The sequence below is a fragment of the Chiroxiphia lanceolata genome, chromosome 4, assembly GCF_009829145.1.
Source record: "Chiroxiphia lanceolata isolate bChiLan1 chromosome 4, bChiLan1.pri, whole genome shotgun sequence".
NCBI classification, from domain to species: domain Eukaryota; kingdom Metazoa; phylum Chordata; class Aves; order Passeriformes; family Pipridae; genus Chiroxiphia; species Chiroxiphia lanceolata.
Window position 1 is genome coordinate 64849591 of NC_045640.1, and position 22874 is coordinate 64872464.

Sequence of the window (22874 nt, forward strand, 5' to 3'; positions counted from 1 at the left end):
GTAAAGCCATTCCCCCTTGTCTCATCACTCCATGCCCTTGTTCAAAATCCCTCTCCAGCTTTCTTGTAGGTTCCTTTCAGGTACTGAAAGGTCTCAACAAGGTCACACCAGAGCCTCCTCTTCTTGTCTTCTATTAGTCTTTGTTGTGGAATTGGACACATCATGTATTGGCACCAGAATATGAGAAATATATTAAAGCTCATAGAGAGTGTCCAAAGGAGGGCCATGAAGATGGTGAAGGGCCTTGAGGGGAAGTTGTATGAGGAGCAGCTGAGGGCACTTGATCTGTTCATCCTGGAGGAGAGGAGACTGAGGGGAGACCTCACTGCAGTTACAACTTCCTAGTGAGGGGAAGAGGAGGGGCAGGCACTGATCTCTTCTCTGTGGTGACCAGGGACAAGACCGGAGGGAATAGCATGAAGTTGTGTCAGGGGAGGTTTAGGCTGGAGATTAGAAAAAGGTTCTTCTCCCAGAGGGTGTTTGGGCACTGGTTGGAACAGGCTCCCCAGGGAAGTGGTCACAGCTCCAAGGCTGACAGAGTTCAAGAAGCATTTGGATGATGCTCTCAGGCACCTGGTGTGAATCTTGGGGATGGTCCTGTGCAGGGCCAGGAGTCGGATTTTGTGATCCTTCCAACTCATAATATTCTGTGATTCTGTGAATCTTAACCAGGGTATGAAACCCGATTCCCACCTAGACTCGAATTACGCAGGCGACTTATCCCCTCTGTACAGCCCTGAGCCACAGGGAGGGAAGGATCACTTTCGTTCCCTCCCTTCAGCTTCAGAAGCCCTCGCAGCCTCTCCGGGACCCAGGCAGATCCCCGAGGAGCCCCTTCCCGGGCTATCCCGTCTCTCCCCCTCCGGCGGTGCGGGATCCCTCGGGCTCCCCCAGCGGCGGCGGCGGGCGCTGCTCCCCCCGCCGTGGGAGGGGGGGGGGGAAGTCTCGCGAGCGCGGGCTCGCGGCGCGGCTCGCGCGCTGGTTGGCGGCTCCCGCCGGGACGGGCCGGGAAGGGCCTCGCTCCCTGCGCCGGCCGCGCTCCGGGAACCGGGATCCGCAGGCCGCCTTCTCCTCCGCCTCCTCCTCTCCCTCCTCCTCCGCTGCCGGGATCCCTCGCTGCCCGCCCGCCCGCCCGCCAGCCCCGAGCCGCGGCGGAGCGCCGTGTCCTCGCGGTGGATCATGTCCGCCGGGCAGCCGCCGCCGCCGGACGAGCCGCCCGCGCCTCCCCCGCCGCCGCCCGGCGCCAGCCCCGGCGAGGCCGCGGGCACGGGGCCGCCCTGCGCCGCCGGGCTGGCCGGGGGCGACATCAAGATGGAGGTGAGTCGCCTTCCCCCCTCCCCACGCCCCCCGGCCGGGACCCCCCCGGCTCCGCCGGCGGCAGGTGCGGGACAGCCCGGGCCGCGTGGGGCCGCGGGAGACAATGGAGGGGAGGCCGTGGGGCCGCGCCGGGCCAGCTCCGGGCCCGCCGCCCGCCCTCCTGCCCGCCGGGAGCGCGGCCGGGATGGGTGAGTGTGTTTGGGGGGGGTCCCGACCCTCCGCTCCCCGTCCCCGCCGCGCAGGGGGCCCGGGAGCCCTGTGCTTCCTGGGGGCCCGGGGGCCGCGTTCTTCCAGCCGCGGGGACACCGGGAAGGAGGCGCCGAGCCGGGGTCACTCCCGTTGTTTGTTTTCCAAAGGGGCCGGCGGGAGCACCCCCCACCCACCCCACGCGCACCGCCGGCCTCCCTGAGACCATCCCCATCCTTGGCGCTTCCTGCTCCAGCGGCCAGCCAGCCCGGCTTCCAAAAAACCACCGACCTTATCTGCTGAAGTGCTTAAAAACTTTTTTTTCCCTTTTTCTTTTTTCCTTTTTTTTTTTTTTTTCTGGGGGGCGGGGACGTGGTGTTGTCGGAGGGGGTTGTTTTGGCAACAGGTGCGCGTGTTCCAGAAATTTCAAGGGGTTTTTAAGTGATTGCCCGGAGATGCTAATTCTATCGCAGCATTGTTTCCTTAATGATAAGAGGAAACTGGTTGGTCCTGCTTTCAGCGCTGGGTGGTTTTGTACTCTCTGAGTCACGCTGGGCTGTCCAACCTACTTGATCTAAATAAATTTGCAAATGCCATGTTTTTCGGATGAACAAGTAGCCAGAGCACTGTGGGAAATAAATCCTGCTCGAACCTGCAGAAATAGGGCAATTCCGGGCTGGAGTTTAGCGTGTGGAGGATGTGAAACGCGTGCTCTGGAGGCGCCCGTGTGCGAGGGCTCTCCCTGTACTGGCCAGGTCGGTTCCTTTTTACGTTAGGAAGGGATTTCCTTCCATGAAGTGGAAGTTTAAGTTGAAATGCCTTATTGAGAGTCACGAGTATCTGAAAGACTGCTTTTCTTGGTCTCCAGCTGAACGGCAAGTTCTCGTCATCTGTGTTTCAGGTGATGAGCTCGGATGCCGTGGTGCCCCGTGCTTTTCAGGTTAGGCATTTTGGGAGAAATGGGAATTTTGAACAGCAGTTCAGACGGTCCTGTACTTGTCCTCGCTGGGTGTTGTCTGAATCCAGTGAGAGATGAGTAAGAGGATTTGGTTATGACTTCAGAAGAAGAGCTTTAGCCATAACTTCTTATGCTCAATTCTTTATATTTTGACTAGTGAACAAAACAATTGGGTTTTTCTGTTTCCACGTGCCTTACCTGCCAGAGGTTTGCGAGGAAATACCCGCCCACAAACATCCCGTGTTTTGTCAGCCTTTGTTTAGTGTGTTTCTTACTTTTCCTGTTCCTTTGTTCTACATTGGCCAATAAAGATTGAATTCAGCTCCATTCTGACTTGGCTCAATTAAACAGATGGTTAATAATAATTTTGAAGGCATCCTGTTTGTTTTCTTTTCTCACTCTTTCAGGAATTATTTTGTAACGTAATTGTCTTAGTGTTGTTTGTCAGGGAAGGAGCATCTCACTGCTCTTAGTTTTAACAGCAGAAGATGAAAATACATGTGGGAGATGGTGTGGAAAGAGTTAACCTAATAACAGGAGAGACAGGGATAAAGCAGCCCTGATCTGAAAGAGTAATTGAAGGCAGTATGTTAAGGATTTGGCAGGAAGGGGATGAAGGAGGACTGCCCCCTCCCAACCAGCTTGTTCTTCTATTGTTAGTGGTACCATTGGTGATAACAATTATTTAATTAAATAAACTGCATAGGGAAAAATTACAGTTTGTCTAAATTCCTACTCAGCTTTCAGGAGAAAACTGCAGTCTGGATTCTTGTTTAGATTTGTTCCCTTGATACAGAACGATGAGGGATTGGGGGAATCTGGAAAAAGGAAAAAAAACCCTTGAAATTACTCTTGCTTCAGGCCTGGAGCCGGTGCTTTCACAGTACTTTCCAGAGTTAGCTTCAGGAGGGGTTTGGCTCAGCACCCTAGGAGGGGCATGCTGAGCTCCTGGACCACAGCTGTCTCTCTCATTCATGTTGATGTGATGCTTTAATGATGGAGCTAAATCGGATTACAGGGACCCAGCTCTGTCCCTCACCCAGTGGCAGGGATCTTTGATCCATCTCCAGGTAATTTTACAGTAAATAATAGAAAGCTGACTACTATATATCCACATCAGATGGCACAGCCATCTTTTGCTGCTTTGATGTAATTTGAAACGAGCTTATTCTCCTTTACATGGATATCTTTTTCAGAGATTTTTTTTTTCTCTAATTCTTTTTCATGTCAGGAGTCTTTTGATGATGCATCCTTGGCAAAACAAAAAGAACTCCAGGAAACAGATCCTACGTATGAAGAGAAAATGGTATGTAATATTTGGGAGTGTGTACAGCTATCCAGTATGCGTGTGAGTTTTCTGTTTGTTTGAAATCCCTTACCTAGATTTATAAAATTTTACCTAGTTATTAAAAGATATGTAACTTGTAACCAAAAAATATCTGGAAAAAAGCTCCTCTGACCCTTCTTGTTTTCAGCATACTAAAGTTATCTGTAGAGCTGTCCATCCTGTAGGTAAGGGAGGGTATAAAGAGTTGAGTATTCACTTTCTCAGTCAGACAGGGAAAGATCCTCTAGGAATCTCTTTTATGAAGCTCTAGTTAAAGTCTTCAGGTTTTTGAAGATGGGTGATTCTGTGCTTCGTGGGTAGGAAAAGAGAAAATTTGCTATTTTCCTTTTTTTTTTAATAATAAAGTCTTTTTTAGTTTTTATAATGTAAGAGATGGAGCCGTCCATCCCTCACCATCTCACCATATTTTCTTCCTCTGTTTCTCCCTGTTTGCCTTTCTTCCTCTTCGTAATTCCAGTATCTCTGACTTCATCTGGAATTTCTTCATAGGAAAGTGAAACTGATTCTTATGATTTGCTACTTCCTGTGTTATTTCTTCTGAAAATAACCCAATCATCTTCTGCTCCTTTCTTTGTGCTACTTTCTGGCAAACTGAAGAAAGTGAACTTGGGAGTTGTCTCCTCTAAGTCTTGAGACAGACACAATTTGAAGAGGGATTGTATTTTACTGTTGCAACAGTCAGAAGATGCACTGGAAAAGAAATGAGAAAAGTGTCTCTGTTGGTAGAAGGACAGATCAGGGTTGCAGAGAACAGCCCGTTCTTGTCTGTGTCCTGCCTAAAAAATGCAGATAATGTTTGTTAGTCTTTTAACATCCTTAAGTGCAGTGAAAGCAAGTGTGGGGATGTGTGTACAGGGCCAAAACTTGCGGAAGATTCCTCACTAAAATTTTAGAACAAGGAACCTTCTGCAGTGCAACCTGAATCTCTTCTTTTCGGTACAGTCAGTGAAAAAAGTACTTTAAAATAAGAGTTAGCAATTTGGATAGTAGTAAGATCTTACTTACTTTAAATTGTTGCAAAGTAAACAAAAACCAAGCAAAACCTATGAGGAATATATAGGAAAACTTAAATTTAGTGGATGGAGATTGTAGCTGTGTCAATCATGCTTAAACTAAAGTTAGAGTGAGTTTGAGTCCTCTGTGGTACATACAGTTCTCTTTCCTGGTCTGTTTATTTTCTAACACTTTGTCTTCCTGTCTCTTACATTGTGCAGGGTCTGCTTGCTTTAAAGAGGAGAATACTCACAGAGCTGGCATTGCAGAAATGTGGAACATATGTTCCTTTTTACTAAGAAAACTGACTTCCTGTAACTGCTGCAAGTTGCTAAATACCAGGTTATGTTGTGGCAGCTGGCAGAATGTCAGAGTGGTTGCTGTTAACCTTGGAGCTGTTTTCCATCTTGTTTGTCTGTTCAAAGTTATGATGTGGCTTTGGGAAGGTGGTTGATTCCAAATGGAACCTGTCTCAAAGAAACTGAACCTTTCAGATACTAACATTTTCTACTGTAATCTTTTTTGCACAGCAGAAACAGCAACTCATATCAAAGGGGGTAGCCTGACAAGTTAGGCTGAGCATATCTAAGGCCTCTGCTGCTGAAGTAGATGTTCTGGCTTTTAGCTGTGAGCTGCTGTGTCCTGACTGCCCTGTTTCATGCCAGTTCTGCTGCTTATCTGACACCCCAGTGAGGTGGTTTATCTTGCTGAGCAGGCAGGACACTAATGCAGTAGAAAGTAGTTGTTGCCAGGTTGGTGAGATGAATGAGTTCATTGAAGAATCCTGTGCATGATAGGTGGGGGTAAATTTCTGGGAGTGGGACTACCACTTTTGATACGAGAAAGTTGTTAAGGGGACTCCGGCCTTATCTGGTGAAACTGGTGCAATCTTTAAGCCAAAGTCATATTTCAGTCTTGGCGCAGGTCTGCCTCGCAGCTTTGATCTTGCTGGGTAACAAAGGCAAGCCTTGGCCCAGGCTATAGAAAGACTATAGAATCTGTCAGCAGCAGTTATATTGATGTTAACCATCTTTTCTTTGATGTTGTAGCTATGTGTATAAAGAAATGTGAATCTGTGTTGTTTAAAAAGTATTTGTTAGGGTTTTTCTTTTGAATGTCACGTCTCACAATTGTTCCATTTAATTTTCCCTTGTCAACAGCAAACAGACAGAGCAAACAGATTTGAGTATCTGTTGAAGCAGACTGAGCTCTTTGCTCATTTCATTCAGCCTGCTGCTCAGAAAACTCCAACTTCACCTTTAAAAATGAAGCCTGGACGTCCACGAATAAAGAAGGACGAGAAACAGAATTTACTGTCAGCTGGCGAGTGAGTGATGGCACACAGGCCAATTTGTACTGTAATTAAGATCTTATTGCACTTTACAAGTGTAAGTTAAGCTTGCTCAGCTTTAGTCCTATTTCAGCATGTGGGTTTTTATTTTTATCTACCTACCTGTAAGTTGAGGGTTGTTTGAGAATTCTAGGAGTTACATTTTGTGTTGATGCTAAAGCATGAAGAAAAACCAGAAACTTACTACTTTCTTGGATTTTTCCAGCTACCGGCATCGTAGGACGGAGCAGGAAGAAGATGAGGAGCTGCTAACAGAAAGCTCCAAGACAACCAATGTCTGCACTCGATTTGAAGAGTCTCCATCATGTGTGTTTCCTGTTTTTTGGGGGGTTTTTTGCCACTCTTCTTTTTCTTCAAAATGTTGTTCAAAATGAACTTTGTTTTCATCCTCCCTAAGGATAATGAATTAATCTGGGGGGACAGGAGGAGGAGGAAAAAAATGGGACAAAATGTATTAGTGAGTCAGTCTAGAAAGATGGTCCAGCGAGTCTTGTCCTTAAGAAATCCAGTTCCTATGCTTTAGTTACTAGGAAAGAGTTTTTAAGTCTACCATCTTCCCATTTTTACATGTGTAACCTGTATTCTGATATAATTTAAAGTACCTAACTTTAAGCTTCCAGTTCATTTAATGGAATTCAGTATTAGTGTTTTAATGTTTGACTGTGTTCAGATTTGGAGGGTGGTGATAGAGTTAGAATTTCTACATGCTGTGGGTTCTTGCAAAAAATAAAGCTGTTGGAGCGGCTTGCAGAAACAAAATTACCACGTTGCTGTCTCCAGTCTGCATTGTCCTTGGAATTTATTACGTGAATTTGCTACTTGTTTTTGTTCTGTAGCTTTGATAATCACTGTCAATGAGCAGGCAGTGGATGGTGACATGCTTTCATAAGTTTTAGTAGATCTTTTACTCTATTCTTTTGTGTCTTTTAGATGTGAAATGGGGAAAGCTGCGGGATTATCAGATCCGAGGACTGAACTGGCTCATTTCTCTATATGAAAATGGCATCAATGGCATCCTGGCAGATGAAATGGTATGGACATAGCCTGTGTTTCTAAGGCCTTAAGAACACATGCAATACAACATGTCCGTTCTTGTATGTCCATGCCCATTTTAGTCCCTTTGTGGGATTATTAATAACACAAAATGCAATATGTAGTTCGCCAAATCTTATTTTTCTAGTGTGTTTGAAGTCACTAATGTTAAAAGTGTCACAGGTGTCTTAATTTAAATAAACTGTTGCATGCAGGCTTAGAAATGGGCATTTGAAAAGGAAATCTGTCAAACTTTAGAAACATGAACTTGATGGAGGGGAGTTGTTCCACAGAATGACATGTCCTCTTTTTGTTTTTTTCTCTAAATTGCAGCTGTTTTGTTATGGTATTCTCAAGCTGCCCTTGTGAGGAGGGTGTCATATATGGAAAGAGCAACAAATGAGGAAACAATTCCTGTCGTTAGGGCAAAATGTAGATATCAGGATATGAGTGTCCTGTATGGACTGATCTCTGCAGCAAGAGCTATGGCAGTGAGAAATTTCCTGGCAAAAATGATGCAAAGATAGATGTAGCTAGAGACCTGTGTTAAAATTTCTTATACAGCATGATCATGGACATTTCAGTCAGAACTGGCCACAGTAGCTTTTGTTTCTATTTTTATTCCTCCCCCCTCCCTGAAAGACAAGGGATGAGTACAGAAGAAAATGTGCTAGTTTCACAGGCAGATATGTTTTTGTCCTCTTAGTGATTTTATTTATATCTCTTTTTCATAAGGAGCAGAAAAAACAAAAATCTAATTAATTTCAATATATTGTGTTTCCCGTATCTTGTAATTTCTCTGTAATAAAACTTCTTCAAGATAAGTTAGACACAAATGAGTTTAAATTATTGTTTGGTAACGTGCTTCATTCTGAATTATATCAAGGATTTTCTTCAACATACATGCTTATGAATAGAGGAGTTTGTTGTTTGTTTTTTTTTGGCTGCATACAGTTCTAAGTGGAGCAGGCTTGTTTTACAAAGCATCCCAGTTGTTTTTGTTAAGTCCTTGGATGTGTGGTATTCCAAAATCCATCTTGTGTTAAGGAGTTATAGTATTTATTATTAATTTTTTTTTATTCATTCTTAGGTATTAGTCCTTTTGAAGTTATTAGTGCTTTTCACGCAGCTTGTAAACACTTTTCCACATCTTGCACCAAGCTGTGGTTATTTTGAAGACATACTTGAATTTTAGAACCAAAAATAACTTGTGCTGATGGTTTTCAGGTTTTTTTTACCTCCCGTGCATTTGAGTCACAATATTTTTAAATTATTTTGCATTACAGGAGTGATCTGTTTTTTGAAGGTCTTCCTCTGTTTTGTTTCAGTTAAAATTCTATGCTGAAGGTGCAAGGTTTTAAGTATTTCTTCTGAATAAAGAACCAAACACTTAAACTACTTGTTTGGGTTTTTTTGACATGTGCAATTATTTATATTTGTTTGGCTTTTTTCTCACAGAAACTGAGGTCATTTTTGGCCTGTGAAAGCCTACTTTTGAAAATTAATTAAGAACTTAATCACTACTATAAAATATTAATTTAATATCATAACATAAAATATTAATAAAGTCAGTTATAAATAATAATGAATATTTGAATAAATTAAGAAGTCTAAGGGCTTTTAATTTATTCACTTTATTTCAAGTATAAGAGAATACGTCCATCCAATTTGAAAACTTTGACCTCTAAATAATCTAAATAACACATCAATCTACAAAACAATTTTATGAAATAATGTTTTCTTGCACTTCTAACTTTCTCTGAAAGATGAGGCAGAATTCTAACTTCATAATCCAAGGTTTACTGCTTTTTTTAAATTAAATGTGGGAAGCCACTTTCCTAAGCAAGAGTTTGATGCCCTTTGTGAGTTGCACTGTCTCTAATACACCTCACTCAGTTGTTGAGGCTGCTGTGTCTTCCGTGCTGCGCTCAGAGCTCGCTCCTGGGTTTTCTTAAAGGTGTTTCCTGAGAGTTTTGGGGTTGTTTTTTTTCTAACACATGAATGTGTCTTACAGGGCCTTGGGAAGACACTGCAGACAATTTCTCTTCTTGGCTACATGAAACACTACAGAAATATTCCTGGACCTCACATGGTGTTAGTCCCTAAGTCCACTCTGCAAAACTGGATGAATGAATTCAAGAGATGGGTACCAACACTTCGAGCAGTTTGCTTGATTGGGGACAAAGACCAGCGAGTAAGTTTTGATGTGGTGGTTTTTCCTGTGTCTTCCTGTGTAAATCCAGCATGTGATCTTGCTGTCCTTTACTTTTCCTTCACAGGGAAAGGTATTACTTGGATCTGTAGTGGTTAAACACTAAGACCTACAGTGCTGCCTACTTACAATCTGACCATTACAATATAACTAATGTAAGCTTAGATTTCACATGTGTGAAATGAAGCTATTGCTTCATCACTTCATGTTCATAATTCCTTGTCCAAAGATTTGCTCTCTCCTGTTGTGAAGGCAATACACCCTGTAGACCAACAAAACCTGATGAATCTTAAAATAGGAAAATTGTAACAGTGCTACTATGTTCTTTTTGGTTTAAATTTGACAAAGCCTCAGTAAGTAACTGTCACCTTGTTTTCTAGGCTGCCTTTGTCAGAGATGTGTTGTTGCCAGGAGAATGGGATGTGTGTGTAACATCATATGAAATGCTTATCAAAGAGAAGTCAGTATTCAAAAAGTTCAACTGGAGATATCTCGTTATAGATGAAGCCCACAGGATTAAAAATGAAAAATCAAAGGTAATTTATGTTTGCACTGAGAGATTTACGTGGGTCATTAGGTGGTGGTGCGGGGACTAGTAATGTTTTTATATTTGCTCATGTCTCAATGTCCTTCAGTTATCAGAAATTGTGAGGGAATTCAAGACTACAAACCGGCTGCTATTAACTGGAACTCCACTTCAGAACAACTTACATGAACTCTGGGCACTTCTCAACTTTCTTTTGCCAGACGTCTTTAACTCAGCTGAAGTAAGTCTTCATTTCTGCTAATCAAATTAAGTTAATTTTGTTGGGTTTCCAGATTTGAAGATAGACCTGTATAATTAGGAGTGTCAGCTACTGATAAATGATAGATTGACAGTTGGAAATGTTTGTGTTACAGAGCTTTTCATAAAAATAGGCCAAATAGGGAAATTTGTTCTTTTACTTACTGCCTATGTAAGAGAATCACTTGAATTGTATTTTTGTCACTGTGATGACACTGCACCTTGGAAGGAAGACTCTTACAAACTGATGATTTTGTTGATGCAGGACTTTGATTCGTGGTTTGATACAAACAATTGTCTCGGGGATCAAAAACTGGTGGAGCGCCTTCATATGGTGAGTCTTTCTGCTTTTTGTACAAGAGTTACATTTACCCAAGTTAGATTCTAGACAATTCTCCTAATGCTTATTGAGATAAAATATTAGGATAAGATAGATTATTCCAGAAACTATGATAGACTTTCAGCATGGCAAAGCTCAGAAGATTTTTTTCCTTAAAAAGGAAATTGTTTTGGAAAGGAGAGAAGGGTCACTAGTTCTGGTTCTCAGGGTTCTGAAATGCTTACATAAAAAATACTGGCTATGAAGAGACTATAAATGTTTCAGTCAAGGAAAATTAAATCAATCAATTAAATCAAGGGGCATAGAACCATCTGAAAGATGATTTTGGTCTAATCTCTTAAGTCTTCCAAAGAAAGGACATGTATAGTCCCGTGTATAGCAGATAATCTGTCCATATTGGTTGCTTTTTCAGATTGTCTGATAAGTCTGGTATTTGAGCTTTTGTAATAGAGAATATCTGCCCTGTGTTTTGTCTGTTGACCTGATCAGTGTTTCAGTTTCCAAAATACATTTAAGGATTCAACCTCTTTCAGGTGCTACGACCATTCCTCCTACGTCGCATTAAGGCTGATGTAGAGAAGAGCTTGCCTCCGAAGAAGGAAGTCAAAATTTATGTGGGCCTCAGCAAAATGCAACGAGAATGGTAATTCATACACATGCCTGACTGTGCTGTGGTTAAGGCTCAGAAGGAGTGTGCTGTTCATGACTTGAAGATTGTGTGGAACTTGATTTAATTCTTTCTGGTGTGCTCCCAACTTGTGTCTCCTTGTGACACTTCTGTGATGACAAAACCATGCATGTCAGGGAGAGTGACCTGGTGAAATGAGGGGGAGGGTCAGCTTTTGACTGTTATTCAAAGAAAGACCAACTTTGTTTTAGAGTTACAGAAGTTTTCCCTGTCTTTGACGTAGGTACACACGGATCTTGATGAAGGATATAGATATACTGAACTCGGCTGGGAAGCTGGACAAAATGAGACTGCTGAACATCCTCATGCAACTGCGAAAATGTTGCAATCACCCTTACCTCTTTGATGGGGCAGAACCTGGCCCTCCCTACACAACAGACATGCATTTGGTCACCAACAGTGGCAAAATGGTAGTTTTGGACAAACTGCTGCCGAAGTTGAAAGAACAAAGTATGCATCTCTTTTCTGGTATTTTGGTTCAACGATAAAAATGAAAGTCAGTGCTGCTTAATGTTTCCATGTATCCTGAGCAAAAGCCAGCACACCTTAGCCAGGATTTTTGTTCATTTCTAATATGAATACCAGCTTGTCAAGCACTGTATCTTACACTTGATACAAACCCAAGTTGTGGTGTGCCTTCAGAAATACTTGAATCAATAGTCCATTATGGCTTTTTGTGCTGAAGTGTTTTGATTCCCCCTTTTTTTTTTGTTTTTTTTGTTCTTTTTTCATCCCAGCTAACTTGAGGCCACAGAAACATCAGTTGTTCTGGGCTTTAGGTTTTCTTTCTTAACATTGTTAGCTATTTGAAGTATCATTGTGTGGTATTTTAGCCACTCCTTTGATTTGCCATGAAGCACCATTTCAGATTCAGAGCCTTCATCTTGGGTTACAGTCAAATCCTTTGTGAAACATTGGTCTGTCTTTCTGGGTATGATTTTGAGCAGCACCTGAGGTTTTTCAATGTATTCTGTAAGGCACTCAGACAGAGGGGAACTCTGAGTTGTTTTAAAGTTATTTGATAGTAGGGACAAAGCTCAGAAATGCATTGCTGTAAAACGCACTGGCCACAGAGTTTCTGACTCAAAAGTAAATTTTTAACTCTTTATTTTATGAGTATGCTTAGGGAAGTAACTTGGCTAAAGGAGTGGAGGTAAGTTTGTCAGTGGGGACGCTTTGAAGGCTGGGGTTTGTTGCAGTTTTATTTTTCTACAGTGATATAAAAGTAAACTGTACTTTGTGTCTATGTATCATCCAAGCAGCTGTGGTGATATAACTGATCCTAAGACTAAAAAAAGAACAATTCAGTGGTTACTGTGCTTTTTTTGATCTTGGTTTCTTCCTCCTTTGAGGCTAATTGATAACATGTTGCAATTAATACTGTCCTGGTCTCAAATCAAATGGTCATCTTAAACAAGAGTTCATTATCAGCCCTTGAGTCCAAAGGACAAAAAACTAAAATCACATGAGATGAATATAGGGGGAAGTGGAAGCTTTATAATATTCAGTGGTTTTACTTAAATCTCCCTAGTAGACTGGAAGTGGATTTGTATGTATGCATAAATTACTGTACATTTACCTTTTTTTTTGAAGTCGTTCTTGGCAGGTAAGTAAACTGACAGGTCTTTAAGAACAACTTAATTTATTTCAAGGGATCTCAAATCCAAAACAAACAAATAGTTCAAAATTTCATTCTTTATACTTGATGTTTTTATATTTGTGCTATCATCTTACTCTGCTGTGTCTGGGAACATTCTGTTAAGGAGTACAACAGAAAACAAAAGGGAAAAGGCAGCCACTAACTAGACAATGACATATCAGAGTGAGGCAGACATGTCCCATGGCAAGCACAGGACCCTGCTATGACAGCAGCAGCTGCAGCTCTGCATTGTAGTTCAGGGTCTGAAATTCTACCTACTTTTAAGTCTTATGTTCTGCTAAAAGCATAAGAAACTTTTTTGCTCAAACAGGCTCAAGAGTTCTAATCTTCAGTCAGATGACAAGAGTCCTGGATATCTTGGAAGATTACTGTATGTGGCGAAATTATGAGTATTGCAGACTGGATGGACAAACTCCTCACAACGAACGACAGGTATTTCAAACTTTACATATTGTATTTAAGTAAAAACACTGCTTGTGTTCAACATTGGGTTCAACTGTTGTGTTCTTTTCATTTATTTAGGCGTCCATTAATGCATTCAACGATCCCGACAGCTCAAAATTTGTGTTCATGTTGAGTACGCGGGCAGGAGGTCTTGGAATCAATCTGGCTACTGCTGATGTCGTAATTCTGTATGATTCAGACTGGAACCCACAAGTAGACCTTCAGGCTATGGTAAAAATCCAGATGGGGATTTCATTCTTCTTGTCTTTCTCACAGAACTTTCCTAGAAATGTGCATTTCCAAAATAAATGAGTATTTCGCCATTTTAGCACGGGGAGTAGTAAGACTGATTTTCACTTCCAGTGCAGCTTCCACTGTGTGAAACCCTTAGTCACATTTTGGCTGTACAATGTTTTATGCAGTAGGAAATGCTGGGTATATGCTACACTAATTATTTCAGTTAAGCTGTAGATTCTCAAGTATTCTAGCAAAAACACGTTCAACTGGTGTCTATAAGCTCACGTGAGAGTATTCCAGCTACAGGTGTACGTTCAGAATACTGATTCTCACTGTGGGTCATGTTTTGCCAGTTAAGAGAGGCAGTGCATCATATTTTTCTTGAAATATTCATGGCACAGCTGAAGGATTTTGAAAAATGTAGCCTTTGGTCTGTATAGAAATGGTTTCTTCAATACTTTGATTTTACAGAAGGTTGCATAAGGTCAGGAGCATCCAGTCTTCTCCCTTGTGTGATTTAACAAAAAACCCCAAACACCTATTTTTTACATATGACACCTGGAGACATACTCACTGTCAGTGTTATTGAAAAAAACTTGTAATGTCAATAAGAATGTCTTGGGTCGTCATGGATGACTGTAAAGATTTAACTAACCTGTGCTGTTCTGTTTTGTACATTAGTATGTTGCTGGAAAACAAATACTGAATTTTTTTGTTACTTTTTTTGCCCAGGATCGAGCGCACAGAATTGGCCAGACCAAGACTGTTCGAGTGTTCAGGTTTATTACAGACAATACAGTGGAGGAGAGAATAGTGGAACGTGCAGAGATGAAACTCCGGCTGGATTCCATAGTCATTCAGCAAGGCAAGTGTGGGAAGGCAGTTTGTATCTGTGATGGGATTCTCTTTTGGTTTTTTCCCATTGTAAAGGATGGTGGAATCAGCTAGGAAGAGTCAATGAGAATGTTGTTTTTGCCTCAGCTGAGCTCTGAAGAGAGAGTGCAAAGGCCTCATCCATTTGAAAATTTATTTTACTGTAGGAGTAGGTATTTCCTCACTAACTTTTTGATTACCTCCCTACTGATACATGTGTACAAGAGGATATAGTCCAATTTTTCTTTTTTAAGCGCTCAGCTTCTCCTTTGAACTGGAGAAATTAATGCCTTTTTCTAACAGAGGGGGAGAAGTAATGTAACCTTGGTTGGCTTGATTGGAATCAGGAACTTTTATTTCTGAAAAGAGGATTAATTGAGGTTTAGTCTGGAAACTGGGAAAATATGCACCATAGCAATATGTTATATCCCAGAATCATTAAGGTTGGAAAAGGCCTCTAAGGTCATTGAGTCCAGCCTTTGACCAATCACCACTGTGCCAACTAAACCATAGCACCAAGCGCCTCATGCAGTCATTTCTTGAACACTTCCAGGGATGGTGACTCCACCACCTCCTTCAGGTTAAGCCTGTTCCAATGCTTAACCACTCTTTCTGTGAAGAAATTCTTCCTAATGCCCAACCTGAACCTCCCCTGGTGCAGCTTGAGGCTGTTTTCTCTTGTCATGTCGAAAGACCTGGTATCCAAAACTATGTATGCTGAACACAGTTAAAGCATAATACAGCAATTATCTTTGAAACCTGGCTAGATTTTACTTACTCTTTATTTTAAATTTTTTTTATTAAAGAATTTTTTTAAAAATTTTTTTTAATTTCTTTATTTGGAATTTCCTTTACTGAAAGAAAAGGATATAGCTTGAATGTAGAAATGTAAGGGGGAGAAAAATCATGTGTTGCTCCCTCCATAATGAACTTTTATAGTTAGTTGCTATCCTTGAGTGTTTTTATCTTTAGGAAGATTGGTAGATCAAAACCTGAATAAACTTGGAAAGGATGAAATGCTGCAAATGATTAGACATGGAGCGACACACGTGTTTGCCTCAAAGGACAGTGAGATTACAGATGAAGACATTGATCACATTTTGGAAAGAGGTGCAAAGAAGGTGAGAAAGTTTGAAAAGGGGAAGGCCACCTGTAGATTTAAATGTGGTGGCAAGACAGTGTATCCCTGGATGATCATTGGTTCTAAGGTGGAGAGAAAAGGGGTTTTTGCTGTGGAGGGTTTTCATGCTGGTCAGTCATGTTTGTTTTCTCTGATGTTGTCAATAAGATGTTTTGTAATCAAGTGCCTTCCAGAATGGCTGCTCTTCTTTCTGGCAATGGGATGTTTTAAAAGGAAGTACCTTTCAGAGTGGCTCCTTTCTGGGAATGAGGTGTTTAATAATGACGTGCCTTCCAAAATGCCTCCCGTTCTGTCTGGGAATGAGATGTTAAATAATGAAGTACCATCCAAATGGCTACTGTTCTTTTCTGTGTCCCCCGTCCAAGACTGCGGAAATGAACGAAAAACTTTCAAAGATGGGCGAAAGCTCCCTTAGGAATTTTACTATGGATACTGAATCTAGCGTGTATAATTTTGAAGGGGAAGACTACAGAGAAAAACAGAAGGTAATGTTTTAAGTTTCTTTCGGAGGAATGCACTAAATTGCATGTTTTAATCATACTTGTTTAAGAGGTGTTGGGTAAAATACGGTGTCATCTATGATAATAGTTTAAATAAAAACATTTCTAACACAATAAAGTAGATGTAGATCTAATTTTATATAAAACTTGTAGCTGGTCTGAATAATTTGCAAGACTAAGTTGGGTTTTTTTGGGGTTTTGTTTTTTACAGTTGGCATTTACAGAGTGGATTGAACCGCCTAAACGAGAAAGAAAAGCCAATTATGCTGTGGATGCTTATTTCAGAGAGGCTCTTCGAGTCAGTGAACCAAAAGCACCCAAGGTGAGTTGACTAATTAAAACAAGTAAATTGTTGAAATATGACTGGTAAATGGTTCCAGCTGTAAGCAATACATTGGTCTTTTTTCATAAAAACTGCACTATTCACTTTTGTAAATTGTGGAGACAATTTAAATTTAGAAAAAATCCAAAGGACTTGAGACAAACTTCTGTGAAAAAAAAAAAAAGAGCAGGATGAAACTTGTAGGATATTAGGAGAGTAAGATCAACATTTTTCATGTTTTTACTTAAGCAGCTGTGAATTTTCCTTACCTGTGAAAGATTTCCTTAATGCTGCTTCAAACACCTCAACTTTGTTCAAGGGGATGCATGTGTGACTTTCCCCAGCCACCTCCTCCTCCCAAAAGACCCCTCCTCCCCTTCTCTCAAAGGCATTTCAGAATTCTTCCTTGTTGTAGTTGTCTCTTGCATGGCCTTTTTTAATATAAGGCAGTGCATTTCTTGTAACAATAAAGCGCTTTTTTTTGTGCTCATAAACTGAAATCAGTTCTTAAAAGCAAGCAGGCTCTGGATGTGAAAGGGAGTCATACACAGACTTTGTATTTCAGGCACCACGGCCTCCAAAACAGCCAAATGTACAGGACTTCCAGTTCTTTCCTCCTCGCCTGTTTGAACTGTTGGAAAAAGAGATTCTCTACTACAGGAAAACAATTGGTTACAAGGTAATGCAAGAGTTTCCTTGATTAGAGGGATGGAGCACCTCTTAGCAGGAAAGGCTGAGAGAGTTGGGGCTGGTCAGCCTGGAGAAGAGGAGGCTCCAGGGACATCTGATTGCAGCCTTTTAGTACCTAAAGATGGCCTACTGGAAAGCTGGAGGGGGACTTTCTACAAGGGTTGAGACACTGGCACGGGTTGCCCAGAGAAGCTGTGGATGCCCCATCCTTGGAAGTGTTCAAGGCCAGGTTGGATGGGGCTCTGAGCAACCTGGTCTAAGTGGAAGGTGTCGCTTCCCCTTCCAGGGCATTGGAATGAGATGACCTTTAAGGTCCAGTCCCTTCCAACCCAGACCATTTTATGTGATTCTCTGAATTCACTCATTGGAAGAGTTTACTGCAACAATAGAATATGTACCTGTCCTGCCTTCCACATCAATTTAAATAAAATCAAGTAATGTTAAGATGAAGAAATTATTAGTTTACATTAACAGAAAAGTGACAATTGTCAATTATCTGTGAAAAATCAAGCAAATTTTACAAGATGCAAAACCTTTCAGGTACCTCGTAATCCTGATCTCCCAAATTCAGCCCAAGCACAAAAGGAAGAGCAGCTTAAGATTGATGAGGCTGAACCTCTCAACGATGAAGAACTTGAAGAAAAAGAGAAGCTTCTAACCCAGGTATGGTTGGGTCTTCAGTGAGATGGAAATCAGCTGAAGCTTGTTTTGTGTTTTACAGTGTTAGGGCAACATTTCTTGGTCATTGATTCACACGTGCTGCAGTTAATACAGCTGCAAATATTGGCTCTGACTGAGAAGAGTTTTAGCATTAGGTTTGTTGCGGGCCTAGATACCTTTGGTTCAGGAGAATCCAAATACACTAATTTGGTGCACCTTCTTCAGAGTCTGGCTTCCCAAGCTGGCATTGACTGTGGACTGACATCTTTCCTTGGCTGTGGGTTCTTGCAGACTCACTGCAGAGCTGGATGTGCTATGTTCCACATTATTTAATGCAAATCTTCTGCCACAGTTTCATTCCCACATAGAAGCGAATCCCAGAAGATGAATGAATGGTCAGTTTTCCTGAACTGCATCTGGTAGTGGGTAGTGCCTCTCTCTAAAAGAGGGTATGAGCTGAATAGGTATATAATTAGGAAACATGTACACTTAAGTAATTTAAAACAGGTTAATGCCTGATATACCTTATTTGGGTGTTGTGTTTTCACACTGTATTTTGGCAGGGGATCAGAGTTACAGAGCAAGATCTCTTGCTTGAGTAGTAATGTGCTGGAACAGCTCACTATTGCCAGCAGACTCACGGAGGTCAGGAGTCAGTACAGTGCAGTAAGCTGTGGCTAAATCACAGCAAGGCTGACAGAACTTATTTCTTCCAACGATTTGTTAAAGTTATTGGTAGTATGAAATAAGCCTATTTTAGCAGCTGATAACTGCAGCAGTGCTACTTCTGTCCCTGCTTACTGAGTATCATCATCACAAGACAGCTTTGGACCTTCTGAGGGAGAGTGACCAGGTAGAATGGCTGATGGTGTCTGTGAGGCAACTTGGTGGGCCTTTTTGATAAAACAAAACCATTACAGTCACCACTTGTTTCACTTAAACAAATTTTCCTCCAAGAAAGTGATCCCCTGTAGTATAAAAACAGTTTTTCTGCTAAATTAAACTGCAGAGAAAGAACAGCTTTAACGCTGTTGGAATGATGGAGGTGTTACAGTTGGTTTAAAGAAACCTTATTGAAGCGAATTTGGAGAGAGACAAATCCTGAACCTCTGTGCAATGTTTCCTTGATTGCTATACAGGGCTTCACTAACTGGAATAAGAGAGATTTCAACCAGTTCATCAAAGCCAATGAGAAGTGGGGCCGTGATGACATTGAAAATATAGCACGAGAAGTAGAAGGAAAAACCCCAGAGGAAGTCATTGAGTATTCAGGTAACTCAGTTCTGTAGTCAGCTCTGTGAGTCCATATCTAACACTGCTTGCCTCCTTTGAACTGCTCATGAACATGTTAACATCTTATTTCTGGGAATTTCTTACACTACTCTTCAAGATTTTTCAGGGTAGAATTGTACTGATGGATTTCAGATCTGCTAGTCTGGATTTTACCATCTCTAGCCCCTGCATAATTAAGGCTGTACTAAACTGCACATGTAAACTATTGCTGATCCACTTCACTTTAACAAGAACTGAAGACAGCACTACCCAATTAGATGTGGGATAGTTTTTGAAAAGAAAATGCTGAGGAACAGTGCTTAGCTGAAGAGATTCCACTTTGCTGTGTATTTGCTAACTAGTAGTTAACCTTTACCTCCTCCTCAGGAGTGGGATACAGTAAACACGTTATGAATGAACATACAATGACCAGTGGGTGTTGTAACATGAGTCCTTGTTTATTTAAACACCTAATTGTCTTTTAGGCACTTGCTTGTCTTTGGCCACTCAGTTGCCCTCCCTCTTCCCTCTCTACAACTCTGTTGCTGCATCAGTTTCCATTTGAAGAAGCTCTTTTTCTTTTGATAAGGAGACTGGCTCACAAAAACCTTTCTGGCCCGTATCACACCTCTTTTAAACTGAGGACTCCTATATCTAACCCTTGAAAATAGCATTTGTAATACTGCAACACATGATAGCAGGAAGCAGAGGTTCCTTATCAGGGAAGGGCCTGTTGCTATACAACAGTGAGCTCTGGTAAAAGAAAGTAGCAGCTAACATCTTTTTTTAAGGTAAAACTTCTTAACTTTTAATATGCATGATAAGAAACTAATGAATTGTTCTTTTCTTAGCTGTGTTCTGGGAAAGATGCAACGAACTCCAAGACATAGAGAAGATCATGGCTCAGATTGAAAGAGGAGAAGCCAGAATTCAGAGACGAATCAGCATAAAAAAGGCACTCGACACAAAGGTGAGTTTGCTTGTTTCTTGCTTGCTTTATTTTCTGGTGCCAGTGAGGAGAAAAACAGGACTCTGTATCTGGCCACTGCTACTGATGCATGAAAACAACATGCTGGGCATGACATTTACCTCTTGTACATAATCCTCAGCACTTGTTTCCTATAGCTTTTCCATCTCACAGCAGTGCTGTCCTGGCAGACAGATGTGATGACAACTTTAGATATGACCTAACCTGTTGTTTGTAATAGTAATCTGTATCATGGGACACAGTTTGTAGTGCTGTATAACAAGCTCCTGGTGACTACATGCTTTTGGAAGAAGTAGGATTTCTTTTGGACCCATGTAACTGAAAATACGAGGTATATATGTATATATACACACATGTTTAAAGCAGTTAAAAGGGAAGACTTACCAAACAGAGGATGTTTCTATTCTGGTCTGTGTTTCACCAACCAGGGTTTGGTGGTGAACAGATTTGTAGTAAATTAAGGCAGTTCATCAGAATCTTTTCTCCACTTCAGGTTTGAATTAATTCTCTTCTAGGGAAGAACAAGTGTCAGATTCAGTTAACCAGGATGCAGCTGAACCGTGTGCTACAGTCTCATGTACCTTTTTACTTTTAGTCTGACAGTTCTCAAGGATTTGTGTTAGAAAGGATCATTGCCATCTCAATACTGACAGATCTTGACTGTGTTCAAATGTAGTGATAGGTCTGGAGTCTGCCATTAGGTGGAAGATCACAAAGCTGTCTGTTGTCTAAACCAGAATTTGCCAGTTTAGATACCTTTGATAAATAGACTGTCCAGAACTTACAGGCCTTTACTTGTGGTGACTTAGAAAACTACATCTTTTATGATCTCTAGTGCTGTCTTCATGTCATGTGTTGCTTTCATACAAAAGACTTCCATGCTAATTCTGACCTATTTCTTAGCTTTATATGGTCTTATTTGTTTTGTTCAGATTGGGAGATATAAAGCCCCTTTCCACCAACTAAGAATATCATATGGTACTAATAAAGGGAAGAATTACACTGAAGAGGAAGATCGCTTTCTGATCTGTATGCTTCACAAACTAGGATTTGATAAGGAAAATGTCTATGATGAATTAAGACAATGTATCCGAAACTCGCCGCAATTCAGATTTGACTGGTTTCTCAAGTCCAGAACTGCAATGGTATATATACATTAATCTTTTTTGTTCATGAATGCCTATGACAAAATGGTTGTACCCCAGGCTAATCAAATAGCTTCTGAAATACTGAGGTATGTGCATGCCAACAAGACATTACCTTTTTCTAACTTTGCAACAACTGTCGCGGGTAGCAAATGCAGAGGAGAAATTCAAAGTTCTAAGGTGCTGTTTTCCAAAATCAGCATGAATTTGAGTTAAATACAAAAGTGTCTTAAAAAGCAAACACCTGTGATCAAATCCACTCCTGAAGCCAGCCAGTAAGTATCCAAAAACATTTAATTCCTTTGTTATTCCGACAAGATACAGCAAAACACCTCCTCACCGGCATTTCTAATATTCTAATTTCTAATACAATTTTTACATTGAGTGGCTGCCTGAGGTACTGATTGTATATGTTTTGTAATGTAGGAGCTGCAAAGGAGATGCAATACTTTAATCACTCTCATTGAAAGAGAAAACATGGAACTGGAAGAAAAGGAAAAGGCAGAAAAGAAGAAACGTGGACCAAAACCATCTTCGGTAAGATTTAAAAGGCACTTCTGTGGAAAAGCTCACGTGAAGACAAAGTGCTTTTCTGATTGTCTAGGAAAAGTGATACCTAAGGTTATTTAAAAGCAACAACAAAAACTTAAAAGGCAGTGTTAAAAGCTGCTTGAAGTTCATACTGGTGTTCAGCTAGTACAGTTTAGGATGTCAAATAAAGGAAAGTAAGTTTAGGTTCTAAATTGCAGCCCACAGGCTTTGGAGCTGATAAACTGGTTATGTTTTGGATCACTGTGTTGGTGCACTGTATAGGTTTACCCTGGTAAGTACACCAGAGGTGTATCTGGCCTTTTGATTTATATAATCTGTTAAATCATCTACAAATCTGTATACAAATGGGCTTCTGGACATAGTTTTGGGAAAACAGCATATATGCTTGACAACTCTCTGCTGACTAAATTCAAAGTATTGCTAATATGCAGGACTATTTTGTAAAGGAAACACCAGCTTTACCCATTTTCTTACATGGATTTGCTGTTCAGTGTATTGTTGCCTAGAGCTGTTGTATAAACAGCTTAGGCAAACAAATTACTTGGCAGATGTGCAGAAATCAGTAAAGTTAATAATGGTGCATTATTAAGTTTCTTAGACTTGTTCACAGAACATTTAAATGGGTATTTAGAAATACCTTTTCATAAATAGGAAGCTTTAAAACATCCTTATTTGCTTCTATACACTTTTTACCTCTATGAAATCATACTCTTACAGAATTGAGGGAATATAAAATAACAGCAAAGATATGCAAGCCATATTATGTTTGCAGTTTATCACATTTGAAAGCTGACAGGGTGTAAATCGTCTGCTTTGTTTTGAAACACATTACTTGCTTACAACCCTTTTGCATCACAATAACTTATTAAAAAACCATCCCTTGCAGGCACAGAAGCGCAAAATGGATGGTACTCCTGACGGTCGTGGAAGAAAAAAGAAGCTAAAGCTGTGAATGCAGAATTTTTTTAATCTCTAAATTTAAGAAGTAGTTCTTTAATTTACGGGTCTTCATAAGATGTACTGTATAATGCTTAACTATTTTAAAGAACATTGGGTTCATCTGTTTATTGAACTAGAACATAGTACTTCTTAATTGTAGTTTCACTTTTCTAAATGCAACAGCTGTGCTGAATTTTTTTTACCATTAACACTTGAAGTAATAAATTGTCTTCATTTATTAA

General features: G+C 40.8%; 1 protein-coding gene across 3 annotated transcripts; it reads left to right on the top strand.

Moving 5' to 3' along the window:
• Positions 1-989: 989 nt before the first annotated feature.
• SMARCA5 (SWI/SNF related, matrix associated, actin dependent regulator of chromatin, subfamily a, member 5) lies at positions 990-22874 on the top strand. 3 transcript variants are annotated; one of them, XM_032686131.1, is made up of 24 exons: positions 990-1317; positions 3693-3767; positions 5963-6129; positions 6359-6459; positions 7084-7184; positions 9200-9379; positions 9778-9933; positions 10033-10164; positions 10447-10515; positions 11055-11164; positions 11433-11659; positions 13180-13301; positions 13392-13544; positions 14283-14415; positions 15396-15544; positions 15930-16049; positions 16276-16386; positions 16952-17065; positions 17617-17739; positions 18876-19008; positions 19860-19978; positions 20929-21141; positions 21568-21678; positions 22580-22874. In XM_032686131.1, exons 1-24 carry the CDS (start codon positions 1180-1182, stop codon positions 22643-22645), a joined length of 3123 nt encoding a protein of 1040 aa, XP_032542022.1. In that variant the 5' UTR covers positions 990-1179; the 3' UTR covers positions 22646-22874. The 3 variants fall into 3 exon arrangements, with proteins under 3 accessions (XP_032542022.1, XP_032542024.1, XP_032542023.1); XM_032686133.1 differs by lacking the exon at positions 20929-21141; XM_032686132.1 differs by lacking the exon at positions 15930-16049.